Raw genomic sequence first — 21,726 nt, forward strand, 5'->3', positions numbered from 1 at the left:
TATTCATAATCATCCATTTTTTTCAACCTATCAATTTTGTCTCTAAGCTTCCAGCTCAAGAGGTATGCCAGTGATAGGCCATAGAATCTTCATGGTGGACCTAGCTAGTCTTATGCTGGATAAGAGGCCATGCTTCCCTTTCCTAACCGTGATCTTCCATCTCACACTACCAAAGGATGTCAAGACAAAATCTGACGTAACTAAGGGTTTGTTTCTCTACTCCAAGAATTACAACTGTACCCTGTCAATGACATGGCATGCTAGGATTTCCTGATAGAAAAATGAGAAATCTGGGGTTAGCATGGAGGGCAACCATCTTGGACACCAGGGACAGACTCTTCCAGAACAGCCCAGAAGCCTACCACCATCAGGTCCAAAGGCAGAATCCAACGTACACTGCCTTGACTATCCAAGGCATTTTATTTAAAGAATAATTCTAGATACATGGGCTTTGATGGAAAATAGTGGTTGTTAAAGTCATAAGCAACTCTGGGTGAATTGATGGAAGAAATAAAGGAAGCAGAGTCTAACCCTGTGGAAAGGGGGAAGCCAGGAAACTAGGCAAAGTCATTGGCTAACAGGAAGGGTTAAGGGCTGGTACTTGTTTGATTGGGGTATTTCAGAATAAGGAGAACCTACAGCAGAATGACAATTAGGCAGAAGGGGCTTAGGGAGAGGGCTGGAGCTCTATGCTCACATTAGTACCTAAGACTTTCCTGAGCATACATACTCTTACATCAGTCTTGTATTGCAAAAGAAAACATGGGCAAAAGCAAGGAGACTGTTTCTGGACGCTGTCATGAGCATCAGGAGAGTATCCAACATATTTCCAGCCTGGCCCTTCATTATTGCCATCATTTGGGTGAAGCTGACAAGCAGACTAAGGCTGTATCACAGGTTCCCAACTGCGTGGAAGACGAACAGGCCATCAGTTACTTGTGAATGAAGCCACTGCCTCATGATCCTGCTTCTTTACCTACATTAGGTGGGTCTGCTAATAGCTGGAGTGAAACATGCAAAAGCAAATTTTGTTTTTGATTTTCTATGAATCAGTTGAACTACAGTACTTCATTGCTTAAAAATATGGTGTACTAAAACATCTCAATTCGGAAAAGGAAAGAAAATTTGTCCAAGAAAATGTCAATTCAGAATTAGTTGAACGCAAAAACCAAAGAGGAAATTTTCTTTTTTCTCCTTGATTGAAAATGGCAAATTAAGTCAGCACAAAATTCAGCAAATAAGAAACACAGTTGCTAGTCTATTAGTAAGTAGATTCATTTACCACGTTTTCAATAAGCCATAGTTTGAGTTTGCATTTTGTCTCTGTAACTGTACCACCTTAAAAACCACTAATTCAAGAATGCAGCTGTTTACCCATAAGCTCATGATCTTCTGGATTGCTTCTGCATTATTTCCACGGACCAATTTAAACTTATTGAAACTCTTTGGAACTTAATATTTGTTGATTTTTCTAATTCCTTGGAACCTCCCTGGGTCTTTCCTTTATCTAAAATTCAATACTGCAGTGGGTCTCTTGCCAAATTGTGTCCCTCAAAAGATACAACCAAGTCCTAACCCCTGGTGCCCATGAATGTGATATTATTTGGAAAGGTCTTTGCAAATATAACAAAATTCAAGGATATCTGAATGAGATTATCCTGGATATATAGGTGACCCCTAAATCCAATGTCTGGTGGCCTTAGAAAAAGAGAGAGAGAGAGACTTGAGACACAGAGAGACACCATGTGAAGAGGGTAGCTGAGATTCAATCATGCAGCTACCAGCCAAGGAACACCAAGAATTGCCAGTGGCCACCAGCAGGGAGGAGAGATGCATGAGCACATTCTCCCTCAGAGTCTCCAGAAGGAACACACCCTGCCAACACATTGACTTCAGATTTCCGGAACTTCAAGAGAAGCTCTGTTGTTTTAAGCCACTAAGTTTTGGTAATTTGTTATAGCAGCTTAGGAAACAAATACAAATAACCCACTCTCCCTTGCCCTCCTTTTCTTTCTACTCATCTGGCCAAACTCCAGTTCTGGATGGACCCAACTATTAGCTGTACTAGGACAGCCAAAACCAATGAAAAAAGTCACCAGTAACACGTAGAGTCATAATCGTCAATCTGAAACGGGCTTCACTTTGTCCATTCCCCTCCTCCTTTCCCTCTTAGGAGATGACCTCACTTATTACCTAGACAAACTCAGCCGCCATTGGATGAGGTCACCAAATGTATCATTGTGTCTACTCCAGCAGCTTCCCTCTGAGTGCAGTGGAGTTGATTCCCTCCCCCCCCACCCCCCTCCCGTATTAGCCCTTCCTTCTGTGCCTTGTAACCCACCTACTCCTCACTTCTCAGCATCCTTAACCTGTCTCTCCTGTCTCGTATTTCCTCCTCCTACTGGCTCTTTCACATTGGCTTTTTGTGTCAATGTTCCTTCCATCATAAAACAATGGTGACAAATCAGAAGGCTCACATACAACCCCCTATAGACACACACAGATTTCCTCCATCACCCATCTTGTCCTATCTTTTACCCACTTAACTACCAAACTTCTAAAAAATTTAAACTTGTTTTCTCCCAGTTCCCACTAAGTTCTCACTCTACACTAATCTCACATCTGCTCCAAACAATCCACCCAGGCAGCTCTTGCTAAGTCACCAATGAGCTCTAGGTGAGTGGAGCCACCAGTGTCAATGGACATTGTTCTGTACTTCTTCCACTTGACTTCATGGTATTAAACACGGTTAACCGCAGCCTCCTGGATGCCTGTTCTTGGTCTCCACCACATCTTAGGCTTCTGGTTTTCCTCCTACCTCTCTGGCCCCTGCCTCTCCATCTCCTTTACAGGTTCCTCCTCCTCGCTCTAGTCTTAAGGACGATATTCTTCCCTTGTCTATAAGACAGTCCTTGGCCCCCTTTTATTTTCATTCTATTGTTTCCTAGCCAATCTTACATGTGGTCATCACTCTAATTATTATACATAAGCTAATAAGCTGAAATTTAAATAGCCAGCCCAGCTCTCTCTCTTTTGTTCCATATATTCAACTGCCAACTCTGGATATCACAAAGTTAACCTAAACACTTATCTACACATCTAAAATTGGAATCACAACCCCTAAAACTGTCACTCTTCAGAAGTACTCATCTCAGGTAGAGCCACCACCACAAACCAATATTAGGGTGTCAAACGTGAAACTTGAAAACCATTTTTTTATTTAAAAAATGGTATTATTGAGGCATAATTGTGTACAAACTGCATGCTTAAATACACAAGTAGATGGGTTTGTACATATGCATACAACCATGATAGCGTCACCACAATCAAGGTAATAAATACATCTATTACCTTCAAAAGTTTCCTTGTGTTCATGTGTGTGTGTGTGGGGGCGGGGGTAAGAACATTTAACAAAATCTACCATCTTAAATTTTGAAGTACACAATACTGGATTGTCAATTAGAGGCACTGTATTATACAGTAGATCTCTAGAACTTATTCATCTTGCATAGCTGAGCTTTTATGGCCATTGAGAAACAATTCCCCATTCCCCGCTCCCCGCACACCAGCAACCACCATTCTATTCCCTGCTGCTGTGAGTTGACTCTTTCAGATTCTTCATAGAACTGGGCTCATGCTGCATCTGTGTCTGTACCTGGCGTATTTCACTTGGAATGGTGCCCTCCGGGTTCACCCATTTTGTCACAAATGGTAGGATTTTCTTAAGACTAAATAATAATGCAATCAAATGCCAAAATGGAACATTCCATTCAAAGGCGACACTGCTTCTCTCTCTCCTTCCCATGTTTGATCTGTAACTAAGTCATTTGTTCCTCATAAAATATCCCAAATTCATCCCTTTCCAGCACCAGACATTAGTTCAGGCTACTATCATCTGCATTATGCTTCCCATGGGTTTGTCTGCAGCAACACACACTCCTGAATTTGTTCTAAATGAGGCAGAACCAGTGAGGAGCTGGTCTTTGGTTACCTCTCCAGCCTCAGCCTGCACCATGCTCAGCTCTCCATTCTCCAGCCACTGGTCTTTCTTGCTCTCCTAGATTGCTCAGTTCTCCTTCTACCACAGGGCCTTTCCACAAGCTCTTTCTGCTTCTCATTTTCTACTTTTTTTTTTTGAGACGGAGTTTCGCTCTTGTTACCCAGGCTGGAGTGCAATGGCATGATCTCAGCTCACCGCAACCTCCGCCTCCTGGGTTCAGGCAATTCTCCTGCCTCAGCCTCTTGAGTAGCTGGGATTACAGGCACACGCCACCATGCCCAGCTAATTTTTTGTATTTTTAGTAGAGACGGGGTTTCACCATGTTGACCAGGATGGTCTCGATCTCTTGAACTCGTGATCCACTCGCCTCGGCCTCCCAAAGTGCTGGGATTACAGGCGTGAGCCAGCGCATCTGGCCATTTTCTACGTTTCTACACTTTCCTCGGACCCTACCCCAAACCTTTCTTCCTTAGGAAAGTTTCCCTGACCCCTCAAGACTAAGTGAAGTCCCCCACTTTCATTCTCCCAAGTACATTTCCTTCAATGCTCTTATCACATGTGTGACTTTACAATTATTTTTGTAATTTTAACATTTGATCAGCTACCTTTCCACTATATCGTGCATGCCAGGAGGTCACAGACTATGTCTGGTTTGGCTCACAGTTATATACCCAGAGTCAGGTGACATTCCAGCATGTGGTAGACACTCAGTAAAAGTTTTTCATGTTTTTCTTTCCCCGCCAACACCCAAGGCCCTAGGTGTGCAGAAAATCTTAGAAGCACAAAGGGAATTCTGACACATTGTAGATTTCCAGGGCCAACCCCTGTGGCTGATGATTTTCTGTCAAGAGGAAATAAAAGCATAACTCAGTGGTGTCTTCACAGTTTCTGCCTGCCAGTTCTACTTTTCTATAAATACAGTCCTCATTTTCAAGGAACGTGGATAAGATCACTGTAGTTGACTATTTTGGGGAGGCACTGCCTGTTCTATTTCAGAGGGGATGTTATCATCTGTCTTCATTCCTGGGGCAGGTGCAGAGATGCATTGTGGACACCACTACAGATTCACATAAGAAGCTGAATGTGTCAGGCTCACAGCTTCACAGGCCCTGGGCAGGGCTGCAGAGGGTGGACAGAAAGGCACCCAGGGTTGTCTTCCTGAGGACTCATTATTTATGTTCTATCCATTCCTGTTTTCCTTCTGCCATCCTGCGATGCGGGGCTGCAGCTGAGAACAAATCCTTGTCTTACTAGTACTTTTACCACCATCTGGAGCTCAGCCCCTGGGCCTCAATGCTCAGGGCCTTTTAAGGATGGCAGCCTTCAGCTTAGAATAGGAAGGATGTGAGAGAAGAAGCTGAAGTCGAGGTCTGCGTTCAAAGCATTCACGTAATAGTGACGTCAAAATGGACGGAAACGTAGAAATCGTAATTTTCCAGTGTAGTTTTCTTATTGCTACACAACTTGTAAATCAAATTTCTGGGTGTCCCCTTGTATAAGGTATACTATCTACTATCAAATATTATGATTTATTCCTTGTATAAGGGTACACCTAGAAATTTAATTATAAAGAAACACATAAACCCCTGTAACGAGTTACAGTTAAACCACAGTACACCTAATCATGGCAATAGAAATATATGGACTTATTCTTTGTATTTAAAATTGTGAACCTTATTATACATATGAAAGGATATTATATACACTGAGAAACATTTTCTCATTAACCAAGCTCTACTCAGCCTCCCTTGAACTTTTTTTCTTTTTTCTTTTTTTTTTTTTTGATACAGAGTCTTGCTGTCTCTCAGGCTGGAGTGCAGTGGCACAATCTCAGCTCACTGCAACCTCCGCCTCCTGGGTTCAGGCAATTCTCCTGCCTCAGCCTCCTGAGTAGCTGGGATTACAGGCACGCGCCACTGTGCCCAGCTAATTTTTTTTTGTATTTTTAGTAGAGACGGGGTTTCACCATATTGACCAAGATGGTCTCAATCTCTTGACCTCGTGATCCACCCGCCTCGGCCTCCCAAAGTGCTGGGATTATAGGCTTGAGACACTGCGCCCGGCCCCTTACTAGCAACTTGACCTTGGACTTCCAACCTCCAGAACTGTGAGAAATACACTTCCATTGTTTAAGCCTCCCAGTCTATAGTATTTTGTTATGGCAGCCCGAATAGACCAAAACCAAAGATAATCTGTTCAGCTCTTCCACCGTCCGATCGCAAACCCAACAGTGTGAAGTCCAAACTCTGCGTCTTTGCCTGTCGCACATTTCCCTCTGCATACCCTTACTTATTTAAAAAACATCCACCTAAGATGCCACACACACTTTCCACAAATGTTAACTCATGTCAGGTATCATTCTTACTTCTATTTTGTAGTGAGGAAACTGAGGTGTAGCATTAATAAACTGAGCAAGATCATACACTCAGCAAGTGTCAAATTTCAGATTCAAACCAAGAAAGTCTGGCTCCGGGATCTGTGCTCTTAACCCCTCATCGGTGCTGACTTCTCCCACATGTATTCACTGTCCATTGAGCCACAAATCATACCGTTATCTTTGCTGCTACAATGACTCATTTGTCATTTGTTTTCTTGCTATGTCTAAGAATCACTTATTCAAGGTTTTTCCTCCATGAAATAATCTATTCTTATCTGCCAATAACCACATAACTTGTTTTCCACTGTGTGTTCACTTTTACTGGAATAATGCAAGCAACAGTGAATATAATCAATGGATCTTCAATGCCAGAATGAAAGCATTCAACTATAGAAAAGGTAAAGCTCTAAATTCAGATTATTCCTAGATCAAATAAAAAGAATCGTTCTTTAATTTAAAAAACAAAAAAAACCCCATGAGACAGGAGAAAACACATAGGATATAAACGTCATTCTTGATCATATTGAAGAATTTTTAAAGACAAGAGCAATTCCAAGGCTTGATATTGTTTTTCCCTTTGATTCAAACAGCTTACTGAAATTAAATTCTAATAATTAAAATACTAGAGTTGAAGCCAACTAACACCCAATGAGAATTGAAAAAACAAATCATCTTACCTGCTGATGTGTGCTTAAACTTTTCACTTTTCTTCTTCCTCCATTTCCAAGGCTTGAAAATCCTTCCCAGGTTGGCAAACTTACTTCTCCTGCGGATGGGTGGGGTGTGGGTGCCCGGGACCAGGGAGTCAGAACGCATCGCCGCCAGCCTCTCCACTTCCTCAGCTTGTTATTTCCAAGAAAGAAATGAAAATAAAGAGGAAAAAAGTGTTAAAATGCAAGCCTCACAGATGGCCGTTTTCCATGGTTACAGATAACAGAAACCACCTGACTAGAATTTCTCTTTGCCTTTTGGAATGGAAGTCATGCCAGCGTATTCTGAAGCTGAGGGCAGTTGGCCAACCCCTAGAGACTCCGAACACCCCAACCAAATTTGCTCAACTTCTACTTAGGCTGGAGGAGAAAAAGAAAGAGGAGGAGAGCACTCTGGACAAGTCAGGGACTCCCGCCCAAAACAGGGAGAGGCCACCAAATGAGAGTCAGTGTAACTACGGGTCCGGCAATTTCCCAAGTAAGACTTGGCAGATGCAATCACTACAGCATGTCTGCTGAGAAAAAAGAAGGGGGAAAACATTTATCAACTGTCTATTCCGAAGCCAATGTTTCCACCACCCACTGCCCTCTACTTCCTACTACCTGGCTTTATTACCTAGACCTTCAGCAGCACTGTAATCTGTTAAGCAAGTGACTCTACCTTAGGATTACTGATCTATTTTAGATTCACTCACAGTTCCATTAGATTTTACAATTGTCTGAATTCTACTAGTTTTTCTTTTCTTGGAGTCTAGCTTAAAAAAAATAAGAAGAAATTCTTAGAAATTGAGAGCTGGGGATATCTTTAGGGAACATCTATGCTAATCCCAATAACAGAACAGTTGAGGATATTCAGACTTTTAATCTCATAATGCCTAGTGGACCCTTCCTTAAAAGTCACAATCATCCCAATCTCTTTTTACCACATGGAAGAAAACAAACTCTTTTCCATATTTATGGAGTCCAATACCCTAACTTGAATTTTTAAGGAAGGAATAATCAGAGAAAATAAGCTCTTTGGCAAAATTGAGGGCGTGGAAGGAATTCAACTTCCCAGAAAGCAAAATATCTGAAGCCACGGCAAACCCCAAACCACTCTGTTTGGCCTTGACCATCCTCCCTCAAAAAATCATCCAGACTTCTGCAACCTATACATTCCTTGCAAGTTCAACTTGCCAATGACCATATGAAAGTGATAATCTGCTTGATGTGGTCTGAATGTAGTTTTAACTCAGGAGAGCCATCCATTCAACAAATACATACAGAATTGTGAGCATGTGCTGTGGCAGTTGTATTGGTGACAGATGTGATAAGCTAGTAAGAGCTCCCCACAGCAGCACTGAAAGAAAGAAGCTGGGATTGAGAGACATGTTGGAAGCAAAGTCAAAAGAACTTAGTGACTAATTGAGTGACCTCAAGGACAGGAGACAGATCATTGGCAATTCCCAGATTCAGGTCAGTAGAGTCGCACCCTGCTTCCTTGTCTCATTCATAGAGAGAAGGAAGACAGGGAAGGGAGGGCACGGGGTTTGGGGGTGAGGACAGTGATGACTTGTACATAATGCAAAAAAGAGGGCACTTAAGCCTTTCACTACCTGGTTCAAAGCACTGGGAGCTCCTCTTTTTAATCATTTAATTAAGTGGCCCTTTAAATCTCTGCCAGACACTATGATCATTTCTGGGGAAGACACACAGGAAAACTGGTCTTGAGCACAGAGTCCCAAGGAGGCTACAGAGGGATCAATGTGTAAGAACATGTCACAACCCAACTACAATGTGAAACTCAATGGAGGTGAAGAGGAGAGAGCAACTAATTCTGCTTCACAGCGTTGGAGAAGACCTAGAGGGAGGTCACTTTGGGCTAAGTTTTGAAAGAGAAGGGACTGTTCTCCCTGCTGAGGGAAGAGGGAGAAGTGGATCCCCGGGAGAAGAAACAGACCCAACAGGAACAGAGTGGGCTGAAAGCATTGGCTGAGTCAAGGAACTCAGCCAATTGTGAGCCTGAGTGACGTTAGGTGAGATGAAGCGCTAGTGGAGAGAGACTGGGGTTGGAGGGTCTAGAATCAGATCATGAAAGCTCTTGAAAGGTTTTATTAGGCATCTGAGTTTCATCCTCTAAGCAGAGGGACAAGGAGAATTTGAAACTGGGAAACTAGCATTATTCCATTCAGCCAAAATGTATTATATGCTCACTCTGTACCAGATGCTTAGGCTATGATGGTAAACAAAACAGATAAAAATACCAACTCACACGTGGAGGTAGGGTGAAGGGCAGACAACACTAAAACCAAATAAATTATAGAGTATGTCAGAAGATACTTGCTTGGGGGAAAAAAGTAATGAGTGGAACCCGGTAAAGGAGATCAAGAGTACCTGGGGTAGAATGGGGGGGTGGGGGTTGGCCTGACTGAGAAGGTACATGATCAGGATGCAATTAGATTTGTTTCTGAGGAATATCATGGCAGCAGCAAAGGTAGCCAGACCCGGAGTGTAGGGAAGTCCTCGACAGTGAAAACAATCAGAAGGCCACCGCAATCACAGTAACTAGGATCCAAGCAGGGACATGACAGAAGGGTAGGGAAAAAAGATGGGATTCAGCCAAGTGGGAGAATCAGCAGATTTAGTAACTTTCTGGTTAAACATGAGAAAGTACCAGGAAGCAAGAATGGCAAACATTTTTAGTTTACACGACTAGGTCAATGTGATGATTTTTACATGTTTTGAATAATTTAAGCTGGGCATGGTGGCTCATGCCTATAATCCCAGCACTTTGGGAGGCTGAGGCAGGCAGATAACCTGAGTTTGGGAGTTTGAGAGCAGCCTGTCTGACCAACAGGGAGAAATCCTGTCTCTACTAAAACAAAACAAAACAAAACAAAACAAAACAAAACAAAAGTAGTAGGGTGTGGTGGTGCATGCCTGTAATTCCAGCTACTCAGGAGGCTGAGGCAGGTGAATCGCTTGAACTTAGGAGGTGGAGGTTGTGTTGAGCCGAGATCATGCTATTGCACCCCAGCCTACTCAACAGCAGCAAAACTCCATCTCAAAAAAAAGAATCTGATGATAAAGGAAAAAGCAGAATAGGATGGCAGCTCAATAAGGACAAGAACTTTGCAGCCAGATAATACAGTCTTTTTGCAAAGGCTTTTGAGGGGTTAGAACTTTATTTCCTGAGGTAATAAAGAACTATTGAGAGGAAATTTGCCGAGGTGGGAAGAAGAAACTTCATCCAGGGGTCAGTAGGCTGAGCTGCCAGAGCCAGGGGAAAGTGAGAGATGGAAGATATCAGAAAAAGTTTGAGAAATGTAAGAAACAGGGTTCTTAGGAAGGAGACGAAGTGGGATCTAAGTGCCCAGAAGTATCAGTGATCAGAAAATTTTATGCTGAGTGATTGAAAGTTTGAACTGAGGTCTCCGATCACAAATGGCGTAGATCAGATGTGCGCCTCAGGCAGATTAATCTAGCAGCAATGGGTAAAATAACAGATTATTGGAGGCTAAAGGAGGAAGACAAAAGATTCAGAAGGCTGTAAGTACGGGCTGTGGAATGGTTGAGGAGAGTGGTAACAACAACACAGGTATGACAAGGAATAAAAAGGAAATCAGATCAGGACGGTAAGCGGCCTGAGCAGCAACACTGAACTTGAGCATTCTCCTTTTTAGGTGGCATCAGCTGCTCCAGTTGGCACGCCTTCCACAATGTCAGCAGAGCCACACAGGTAGTGGCAATTGTGGGAAACCACAGCAAAGAGGTTTCCAGGAGAGAAGCAAAGTCCCCATAGTTCAGAGGTCTGATTCTCACGAGGTCACTTTGTTTCGTACTCATCACTTTCCCCCTATTTCTTACGTTGCTGTACAGTCTTCTTGTGGCTTGTCTGGATGTTACAAGCCTATATTCCCAGTCTTGGTCTCCTGCCTTCAAACCTGTTTCGGATACTTTTACTAGAAGCCTGTTCCTTGTAGGAACTGCCAGTGGCTCCCCACAGCCAAAAGTAGGAAGCTCTCATTTCCTGTCTTGTCCTTCAGACAAGGCCAAGAATCACTTATGCAAGGTTTTTCCTCCATGAAATAACCTATTTTTATATTAAAACAACCTGAGTTATTATTCTCAACCCAAGTAAGCTGCTCAGAATGATCTTTTAGTACTTCTGTGTGTGTTGTAGCTAAAATGAATATTGCCTGTAGAAGCAGGCTCACCCTGGGATCTCTGGATCCCAGAGGGCTTCAAGGGGACGGGTACCTGCATGTGGTTGGAAGATTTCCTATCATTCTTTGATTCTCAAAACAGCCTAAAGGTGAAGTTTTTAAAGTATTCAGTTTGAGGATTCTCTGAGTTGAGTCAACTTAAATCATCTGCTAAAGGTTAAAGAGATTATATACAGAATCCTTTAAAAAAAATCGAGATAGGAATTATTCAGGGTTGAGACTAAGTTTGCTTCTCATAGTTGGCACTCAATAATGACTTATTAAATAGATAACTGGATAATTGCATTTGATTCAGTTCATTCACACACATCTTTAGAGGCATGAAAATATCGCTATTTGTCTTAAAAAAAAAAAAAGTGCCACGAGAACCAAAAAGCTGTTCCACAATCACATCTTTAAGAAATGGAGACAAATTATTCTGAAATTGCCCCATTAAAATAATGATATGAAATTAGAAGTGCCTTTGAAAAACCCAGAGTGGCAAGGAACAGAGGGTATTATAAAGGTGTAATTATAACTCAACAGTTAAATGAATCCTTAATAAGTATTATGAAATTCATGATGTTTAGCTCTTTAGTTCAGTAGATTATTGAGCAGACTGGATCATATTAGATTTAACTGATTTATATTTCAATCACCCCTATTACACTTTCCCCCAATTCATTTGATGATGGGGGCTAACTTCGCCATTAGATAATGATATTGGAAGGCTTAAATGTGAAGAAGGCCAACTTGTGAACATAGTTTGAAAAGGAAGGGAAGGCAGGGCACGGTGGCTCATGCCTGTAATCCCAGCACTTTGGGAGGCCAAGGCAGGTGGATCACCTGAGGTCAGGAGTTCGAGACCAGCCTGGCCAACATAGTAACACCCCATCTCTACTAAAAGTACAAAAATTAGCCAGGCGTGGTAGCATGCACCTGTAGTCCCAACTACTCAGGAGGCTGAGGCAGGAGAATGGCTTGAACCTGGGTGGTGGAAATTGTAGTGAGCTGAGATCATGCCACTGTACTCCAGCCTGGTGACAAAGCCAGACTCCGTCTCAAAAAAAAAAAAAAGTAAGAAGTTGAGCCACTGAGCTCCTTCAGAAGGCTGAAATGGGGAGTGAGCAGTGGGCAAGCAAACTCCTGGGTCTTTCCTGCTCTACTATCCAAGAGAACACTCTTTAAAGGGCCATACAGTTTGGCCTCCCATTTATGACAAAACTGGGTTTTGTTTTATCCAGAGGGCAGAAATGATTGGGAGAGGATTTTTCTTTCTCCTTAGAAAGGCCAGAAAGAAACTATTTGATATATGCACAATTTTAATGAACAAGAACCAGTACGTAGGCCTGATAGTGCTCTGAACCCCACCCTTTGTGGCAGCCTGGGATCACTCTTGGTGTGCTTCTAGGGCATGCAGTGGGAGGGGGTGGGCCACGGCCGCTCCTCAGGTACACATTATTTTTCATGGTAGTTTGGCTTTCAAAAGGCATGTGCAAGGATGGTACCACCTTGGCTTTCTGCTGGTCTACAAAGTGCTTGTCGTACAGTATCCCAGGGAGCAACCTGGAATGAAGGAAGCCTGGTTTCCTTCATTCCAGGTTGCTGGAATGTTTAGTCAGTCAGCACCAGAGGCAGCAGGGCAGGCCATGCGGGATCCCCAGTGGAGATCTCTCCATGTGCTAAGTGCTCCTAGGGCTTTTGGAGGACCTAAGATTCCCATAGATTGGATTCTTGTTTCTTAACTCTAAGTGAACTCAATAACAGAACGTTTATGTTACAGGATCTGATAACCTTCACTTTGGCTTCTAATTAGAAGGGGTTATATATTCCCCTTATTTCACAACCCTGGAATGGGAGCCAAAGATCAGAGTGGAGGTAAGGTTGGCTATCAGCTCACTACACTGAAGCAGCACTGCCTTTTTTTCTGTTTTGTTTTTGAGACAGGGATTTGCTCGGTCACCCAGGCTGGAGGGCAGTGGTGTGATCTCGGTTCACTGCAACCTCTACCTCCTGGATTCAAGTCGTTCTCATGCCTCAGCCTCCTGAGTAGCCGGGACTATAGGTGCACACCACCACACTCAGTTAATTTTTGTATTTTTAGTAGAGACAAGGTTTCATCATGTTGTCCAGGCTGGTCTTGAACTACTGGCCTCATGTGATCTGCCTGCCTCAGCCTCCCAAAGTGCTGGGACTACAGGTGTGAACCATTGCACCCAGCCTGCATTGCCTTTTCCTCCAGCTGCAAAGTGATGCCATGCAGGAGCCCAGTCATTCAGAAAGGTCCCTTTTATAAATGTACTGTCACTTTCAGAGCTAACTATCATAAAAAGATGAAGGGTTGATATGAATTATCAGGCGTATGAGGACACTATTTTTTCTTTTTTACTCTAGAATAAGTCATACCATATTCTTATAGAGGCTGGATCCCTTAGAAGAGTTTTTGACAACCTAGAATTGATTAACTAGAAGATATATTTTTTTGATTTTTTTTAAAAAAAGAGTAAAATGTGTTTATTCTAAAAATCAAGAGTGCCTACCTGATTTCATTAGGAATGGGATAGGGCCATAAAGTGGGGAGTGGATGGAACAAGGATTGGGTATTAGAGAGGGGAAATGATGGGGAAAACAGAGGCTCTTTTAGCCCAGAGAGGTTGTCTGGTTAAAGCAAAAATATTCACCATGAAGGAGCTGGGAGATAAATCAACAAGGCTGTGTTGCCCAAGAGCTATGAAACACAGACACGGGCAGGGCGTGGTGGATCACATCTGTAATCCCAGCACTTTGGGAGGCTAAGGCAGGGAAATCAAGAGGTCAAGAGTTCAAGACGAGCCTGACCAAGATGGTGAAACCCCGTCTCTACTAAAAATATAAGAATTAGCCAGGCATGGTGGTGGGCACCTGTAATCCCAGCTACTCAGGAGGCTGAGGCAGGGAATTACTTGAACCCGGGAGGCGGAAGTTGCAGTGAGCTGAGATCATGCCACTGCACTTCAGCCTGGGTGACAGAGCAAGACTCCATCTCAAAAACAAAACAAAGAAAACACAGACACAATGCCTGAGAGGGCACTCATTTTAACATTGGTGAGTGCAATGATCACTGCCCTTCATTGCCCTTACCTCCTCCTTTCAGGCTCTTCTGCACCTCAGTGCACCACCTTCATCCTCCCCATCTCTCAGCTTCTAGTCAAAGAGGGATACAATCTATGTATTAGCACCAAGCTGTGGACACTGATACTGGCTGAGCAGATGGTAATGAGACAGCAGCATTTAACTGAGGGTTTATCTGTCTTAATCCAAAGACTGGATGACTTGAGTAATGCAAGCCCCAGTGGGGATAGGGAGGGGGAGGGAGCTCTGGTACTACTCAGCTTCTTGAACACACAGGCAGGTATCTTTTCTACTTGGGAACCATCAGAGGAAATGCCACTTACATTCCACATGCAACAATCATGCCACATCATGACATTCGGCAGTCTTCCTCACTACAGCTCTGGAGGGAGAGGTCAATTTTACATTGAGAAAGTTGCTTATCAATCTTACTGCTTATGAGAATGGAATTCCTCATGGGGGAAGAACCAATAATGTGTGCATGTCTATGTGACAGAGTCCTGTGGGCTGGGAGGTGGTGGGAGAAGGGAGAGAAGCTACATATATACCTGGACCCAAATTTCTCAGCAGAGTTGCTCAGGTGCTCAGCCAACTTCCTTTGTCTCTGGCTTCTAGAGTTCTGCCTGGTAAAGGAAGTTCCCCTCACTGCTGGGAGCAAGTCCTTAGGGATGCTTTCATCATAGGTGTGCTGCTGCCTCCTGCACTGTGAACAGGCAGAGTTGCCCTTTAGTGGCCCCTGGGCAAAACACTGTGCTGACACAGTGTGGGGAGATGGGAAGGAAGGGAAGCTCAGGGATCCATAGGTCAAAAGATGGCTCAAGTCATGTTTTGGGGGGTTTCAGTCAGGGTGGTAGGAGGAGTTGTAAGAGAAATTGTAAAGGAAGTTATAGAAAATAGTCACAAACCTTCTTGGAAGACTGGAAGGTTTTGTAAAAGCCTCTGAATCAAGTTGTGGCTGAGGGCAGTCTAATCCCCTTTCCTTGTGTAAACAACACAGAGTAGATACAAAGGAATGTAAGGGAGTTTCTCTCAGTAAGTTGTTTACTCATGTGGTTCTAAAACTAACCTTTAATCATTCATAGGCTGGATGACTCTCTTGTGGGGAGGGCAACCAGGTTTATTACCCACAAATGGTGTTTCCTTTAGGCCTCAGAACCTGGCCTTTAATCATTATCCACAAGTGTGTTGACTCAGAGCCTCTGTTGTTGAAATTATACTGAATAAATGCCTGGAGGGCCAGCTGGTTGGAACGGCAGCTGCTAGCTCTTTACAGGACTTGCCTGGAGTGTCTGCAACTGACCCAGACAACCCCAGCCTGCTCTTTCACTGAAAAGTTGTGTCTGAGTGCATTTGTTTATCTGTCACTGGGTCAGGGTCTGTGGGTCAGAGCCTGACAATGTTTCTGTTAATTTGCTTCTGAAGCATGAATTGATAGCCAAGAAGAATATGAGGGTGCCAGGATTTATGGATGTTCTAAGATGTACTAATTTTAAAGACAGCAAGAGGGTAGCTCTACTAGTTTTGGAATCATAGGCCACTGTATCAGAAAGAGAATACATGACTAACATGGTTTACGGGACTGTGAGTTTCCTCCTAACAGGAGGGGGGATTCTAAATGGTACAGTGCTTCCCTAGGTATCAGTGCTGGTAACTGTTATGACAGTGATAATTAAAACAGCATTCATAACAGCTAACATTTTTCAGTCATTAAGTCTATTCCAGACAATGATCTAAGCACTTAAAAAATGTTATCTCATGTAACTCTCAAATTCAACTTGTGAGCTAGGGATATGTATTTTTTTTTTTTTTTTTTTTGAGATGGAGTTTCACTCTTGTTACCCAGGCTGGAGTGCAATGGCGCAATCTTGGCTCACTGCAACCTCCGCCTCCTGGGTTCAGGCAATTCTCCTGCCTCAGCCTCCTGAGTAGCTGGGATTACAGGCACATGCCACTGTGCCCAGCTAATTTTCTGTATTTTTTTTTTTTTTAGTAGAGACGGGGTTTCACCAAGTTGACCAGGATGGTCTTGATCCACCTGCCTTTGCCAGGATATGTATTATCCCCATTTTATATCTGGGAAAATTGAGAAGGGACTAATGAATAGGAAGAAGTGATTCTAGAAAGAAAAGAAACACATACTTTTAATTAAGGCATGTCTATTTGCAAGAGTATCTCCTCACTGTGAGAGGGTCTGGCTTTTTGAACCTTTGTATTACTTAAGTAACAGGAGGGCTTCAGGGATGAGGAAGGATGAGCTGCTTTTTTTGAAAAGGCTGCAAAATAGATGTCAATTATAAATTGATCCTACTCTAGCAAGAGAAAAGAGGTGCTGTCTTACCCTAAAATGTCATAATATAGATGTACACCTGTCTGTAGGTGCCCTGGAGAATACCCGCCCTAGATCACTAGGACAGGAAGAAGCAATAGGGCATTATCTACTAAGGACCTGTACCACAAGCTACAATTATGAACTTGGCGAGTGCCAGTCAGGCCTGGAATAGGCTCAGATATGCTTCACTTAGAAAATGCTAACCATTGTGTATGAGGGAAAAAAATATTATGAAACCAGGAGGATGTGGGTCCAGATCTGGTATCTACCACTTAATAACTGCTGGTGGAGATGAGTTCTTTCTAGCTGCCAGCAGGTGGTAAGGGCCTCCTGATTCTCCTCTGGAGAGTCACTCCTCCTCTCCTTGCACTCTGGGTAGTTCAGGAAGATCATTTCTGTCCAGATGCCAGACACGAGCATGTGACTCAGGGCTGCCCAATCAGAGCATTGCATCTCTACTTTCCACCCACAGTAATTCATTCAGGGATGAGCCATTGAGCTTGGCCAGACAATGAGACTCAATGCTGGATTTTGTTGGAACTACTAACAAATATGCTTTTTCAACTGGGATTGCAGATTACATGGGCTCTAAACCTAGTCAGAGTCGGGACCTAGTCAAAGTTTTTTTTTTTTTAATCAAAGTAAAAAATCTTCATTTAGCCTTGGTTAAAAGAATCTCCAGGCCACAATGACATTTCAGAAGCTCTGAGAAGAAACAGTCCTGTTATATAAAGTACATCATATTTCTTAAGAACTGTGTTAGAAGGATGACGATATTTCTATTCCATGAACACAGGACGATGAAGAGCACACTGTGAATGGACTAGACAGCTAGGTAGGAAAGTTCTTAAATTTAAAATTATACAATTTAAAATATTTCAATTATAAAATTTAAAGTATTTAAATTTAAAATTACACAGGTTCTATATTGTTAGACTTATTGAGATAATAGATGTTGAAATTCTTCCTGAGATATTCAGTACAAAATTCTTATCTTCGAGGAATGTGGCTTTCAAACATTAACACCTATAATGACCACAGAAACGTATAAAAAAAATCATGTTCATTTAATCTATGGAATAAATTTGTGTTGGGAACAGAACTTATTTAAATTGTAAATAAACTCCCAAGTCTTGTGTTAATCCAAAGCAACAATCTTTAAATAATGTAGACCCATTTTTCATCTTAAATCCTTAAACCCTAGGGTCTGATATTCTTCTTGCAGTTAAATAAATAGTGCTGTACAGAGACTCAAATCACACCCCAATAAAGCCTAGTGTCTCTAGCAGGAGTGAGCGAACTCTTTCTGTTAATCCAAATAGTAAATACTTTAGGCTTTATGGACCATACAGTTTCTGATGCAAGTACTCTACTGATGCACTGTAAAAACAGCTGTAGACTAATATGCCCAAATTCACACATCGGTGTTCCAATAAAACTTTATTTGTAAAAACAAGCATCTGGCCTGCATGGCCATAGCTTGTCAATCCTTGTCCTATAGCCTAGAGCTGAGGGTAACCTTTCAGCAACTTCCCCACTTTTTTTTTTTGAGATGGTATCTCATTTGGTTGCCCCGACTGGAGTACAGTGGCTCAACCTCAGCTCACTGCAACCTCCACCTCCTGGGTTCAAGCAATTCTCAAGCCTCCACCTCTCAAGTAGCTGGGATTACAGATACATGCCACCACACCAGCTAATTTTTGTATTTTTAATAGAGATGGGGTTTTATGATGTTGGCCAGGCTGGTCTTGAACCCCTGACTTCAAGTGATCCACCCACCTTGGCCTCTTAAAGTGCTGGGATTACAGGCATGAGCCACCACACCCAGCACTTTCAATCACTTTAATGGCAGGGGCTGCCTGAGAATTGAGCCACAATAGAGACAAAGAGAACAGAGGATAACTCAATGAAACTGAAACCTCATTACATCACTTGGGCTTCTGGATCCAGCCCTGCCTGAAACTGTTATAACCCAAATATTTTTCTTACATGAAGCAATAAATTATCTTTTCTACTTACACCAGGTTGAGTGGGGTTCTCTTTTACTTGCGGTTAAAAGGGTTCTAACAAACTCACTGTATGACCTCAGGAAAGTCCCTTCAGCTTCCTCTCTGTAAAATGGGGATAATACGGACTTATAAAGATTAATAGGCATATACTAAAAACATTCTTTTGGAGCACAGAACATGGGCTCAACTAAAGTTATCTAAAAGTGAAAAGTCTCCTCTGGTATCAGAATGTCCAGAATGACCCTTAAGGACTTCAACACGAATTTTAAAAGTTTTGGAGGCTCTCAACTGTGCTGTCTCTTCAGACCAGTGGATCTCAACATTTAGTGCACATAAGCATCAACTGAAGTACAGTTAAGAATTTTAATCCCATCTCAGGAACCAGGAATGTGAGTGCATAAATAAGCAGCGCAGGTAATTTGGACGGCAGTGTTCTGTGAGTCACTCTGAGACCTGCAGCATTCCTAGGGAAGCCTAGGATCCTACTCCCTCCTTCCCAACTACCTCCATTGCCTTCAGGTGGCTGGCTAGGAAGAAGGACCCTTAGCTTAGAAAATTCAGTCAAACTTCAGAGGTGTATGCATGTCTCTAAAACCTAAAATCACTGAGAATTATCTTTAAATGCCTAATGTTTATACAGTGCCTTATTGTAAGTGCCATTATCTCATTAAATCTTCACAACACCCCCATTACATAGATGGGGTATGACATTTCATTTGTTTCCCTATATATGACTATGATACTATTTTCCCTTCTCCAAGAATTGAATTACAATTTTTAGCCTTTTAATGGCTCTGAGAAAGTCTGCAATAAACCATTTAAACTCTGTTGAACCCATTATTTTCCAAACTTAATCACAAATAGGGTTGGCTAGTGATTTTCTGTGTGTGTGTGTGTGTGTGTGTGTGTGTGTGTGATCATTAAGGTCTCATAGATTTGTGTTCTGTAAAACACAATTTACCAAATGTCGAGTGTCTTTTTGTATCATTCTATAGTTAAAGGAACTGAGACACAGAGGAGTCAAGGGATTTGCATAGAATGCGCCAACTCACACAGTTACTGTGGTCCACGATTGAGTCTAGAGACTTGTCATTCACACATTTTTTTCTTGGGGATGGTTTGAGGATGCTCAAGACCAGGCAGTGGAGGCTTTTTGATTCAACCTTTGCAAAGTCTTTCCCTCCATTAATACTGTCAAGGTTAATATACTCCTGGACATTTTTTCTCCTAAACTCATTCCAGAATCTCATGGTAACAGCCACTCTGTTACCTATAAAGTTTCATAGAGAAACTGATGAAACTTCACATTCCATTTGAGAATCATTTCTTTAGTCCACTTTCTTTTAAGCTCAGATTTCTCGATTTCTCTCTGATGACACTATCCGTTTCCTTTTGTAGCTCCTATTATTCCAGTGCGATTTGTCATTTTCATAGTGACTAGGTGAAATCCAAATAGTACTTCTGAAATGAATATTTTTGCAAAGGTGTTGATACTTGCTAAAACATTGTTTTATTCTTCTCTTCTGTGTGTGTGTTTATGTATTTTAATTATCCCTAGTGGTTCTAACTTTACTTGTCTTGATTATTACTCAGAAAGTAAGAGACCCTGCTCATATCTTTGTCAAGACTTTCACAAGGAATTCTTAAAGTCCCTTGTCTCAGAACACAGAAATTGATTTCCATTAGTCTTTTTTCAGAGGTAAATATTGTATTCTTTTTGTCCTGTTAATTCCTTTGGGGACTTTTTATTATTCTTCTGCATGAAAGATGTTAAAATTTTAAAGATACGTCAACAGAGAAAGTCACTGGTTAATTTTGCCCCACAGGACATTCTGAATTCACATTTGATTTAGTGTTGATTTTTAAATTATTATTTTCCTTATTTTGAAGTTATTTTATCCAAATGTCTGGATATATTGACCTCAGAGCCTAGAATTGGGACTGTGAACATCAGGTTTAGGTGTATTTAATCATCACTTGCTCTGTAATCATAACCAAGTTAATCAGCCTCTCAAAACTACATTTTCTTAACTACAAAATGGGAATAGCAATATCTACCCCTCTGATTGCATATATAACCATTATATTAACACATGGAAACTCTAGTGTAGTAAGCGGCATTTACTGGGTGCTCATTAAAGATTTCCTGACTCCAAATTTAGAGTGTTTATTGCTTATGACCATTTCAGTCTGTATACGCTCTTGAGTTTACTTGAATCTCACAGGAAGGTGGTGCCTGGTGGGCAGGGTCCTGTGTCTCAGCTGGAGGATGTAAGAAACAGCAGCTAATGACTTTCCAATAAGAATCCTAAACCAACCAAGCCACACCAGATCTGAATGGGAACTTTCCCCAGGTTGAATTGTTAGCTAGTATTTGTGCTTATAATCTGTCAAACATGTCTTCCTGCATTACTTGCGCTCTGGTATTTGAAAGTATATAGCATCTTTTCAGTTTTCCTTTAGGCCACATAATGAAACTCATCTTAACTAAATTAGTTCTATTTGTGCTTGTCCCTTTTTCCCTTTTCAAAATTTAAGCATTAAATGATAAGGCAACAGGTCAAGGAAAGAAAAAAGGGCGGTCACAAGAAATAGAGAAATAGGCTGATGTCCAGGGTCCTGCTCTCAGACCTGTGCCTGCAGGTACTTCTTGGAAGTACTAAAGCCCATGAGTACACAAGGTTTTGATGCACTGTTGTGGCAAAAATTTGTTAAGCATTTACTGTACAACTCAAATTATGAGGGTAGGGATTTTGAAGACAGAGAAGAGGAAATTTCTACTCTTTAAAACCCTAAAATGAAAAGTACTATAAAAAAGCAAACAGCATTTGATTTTCGAGGAATTAATCTATAAAGCATGTATCTAATGAAAGATAATAGAAACTGCCCCATGTGGTGAAATAATCTTAAAGGTCATAATTTAATGCCAAAGGAGCATCTGTTTCTGAGGCCAAGCTCAAAAGTTAAAAAGACTATCAGTATTCACAGATAATTCCTGACTGCCCC

The 21,726-nt window shown here is 41.9% G+C and overlaps 1 protein-coding gene across 27 annotated transcripts in view; it reads right to left on the reverse strand.

Annotated features, from left to right (window-relative positions):
• The window catches only part of PHACTR1 (phosphatase and actin regulator 1), a 586,860-nt gene that overhangs the window by 230,423 nt on the left and 334,711 nt on the right, over positions 1–21,726 (reverse strand). For all 27 annotated transcript variants that reach the window (XM_054254802.2, XM_035294894.3, XM_054254801.2 and 24 more), the window contains one exon: positions 7,055–7,219. In XM_054254802.2, coding sequence (XP_054110777.1) covers positions 7,055–7,219 — 165 coding nt within the window. The remainder of the gene's footprint in view (positions 1–7,054; positions 7,220–21,726) is intronic.

Source organism: Callithrix jacchus, chromosome 4, assembly GCF_049354715.1.
Source record: "Callithrix jacchus isolate 240 chromosome 4, calJac240_pri, whole genome shotgun sequence".
In the NCBI taxonomy this organism is placed as follows: Eukaryota; Metazoa; Chordata; class Mammalia; order Primates; family Cebidae; genus Callithrix; species Callithrix jacchus.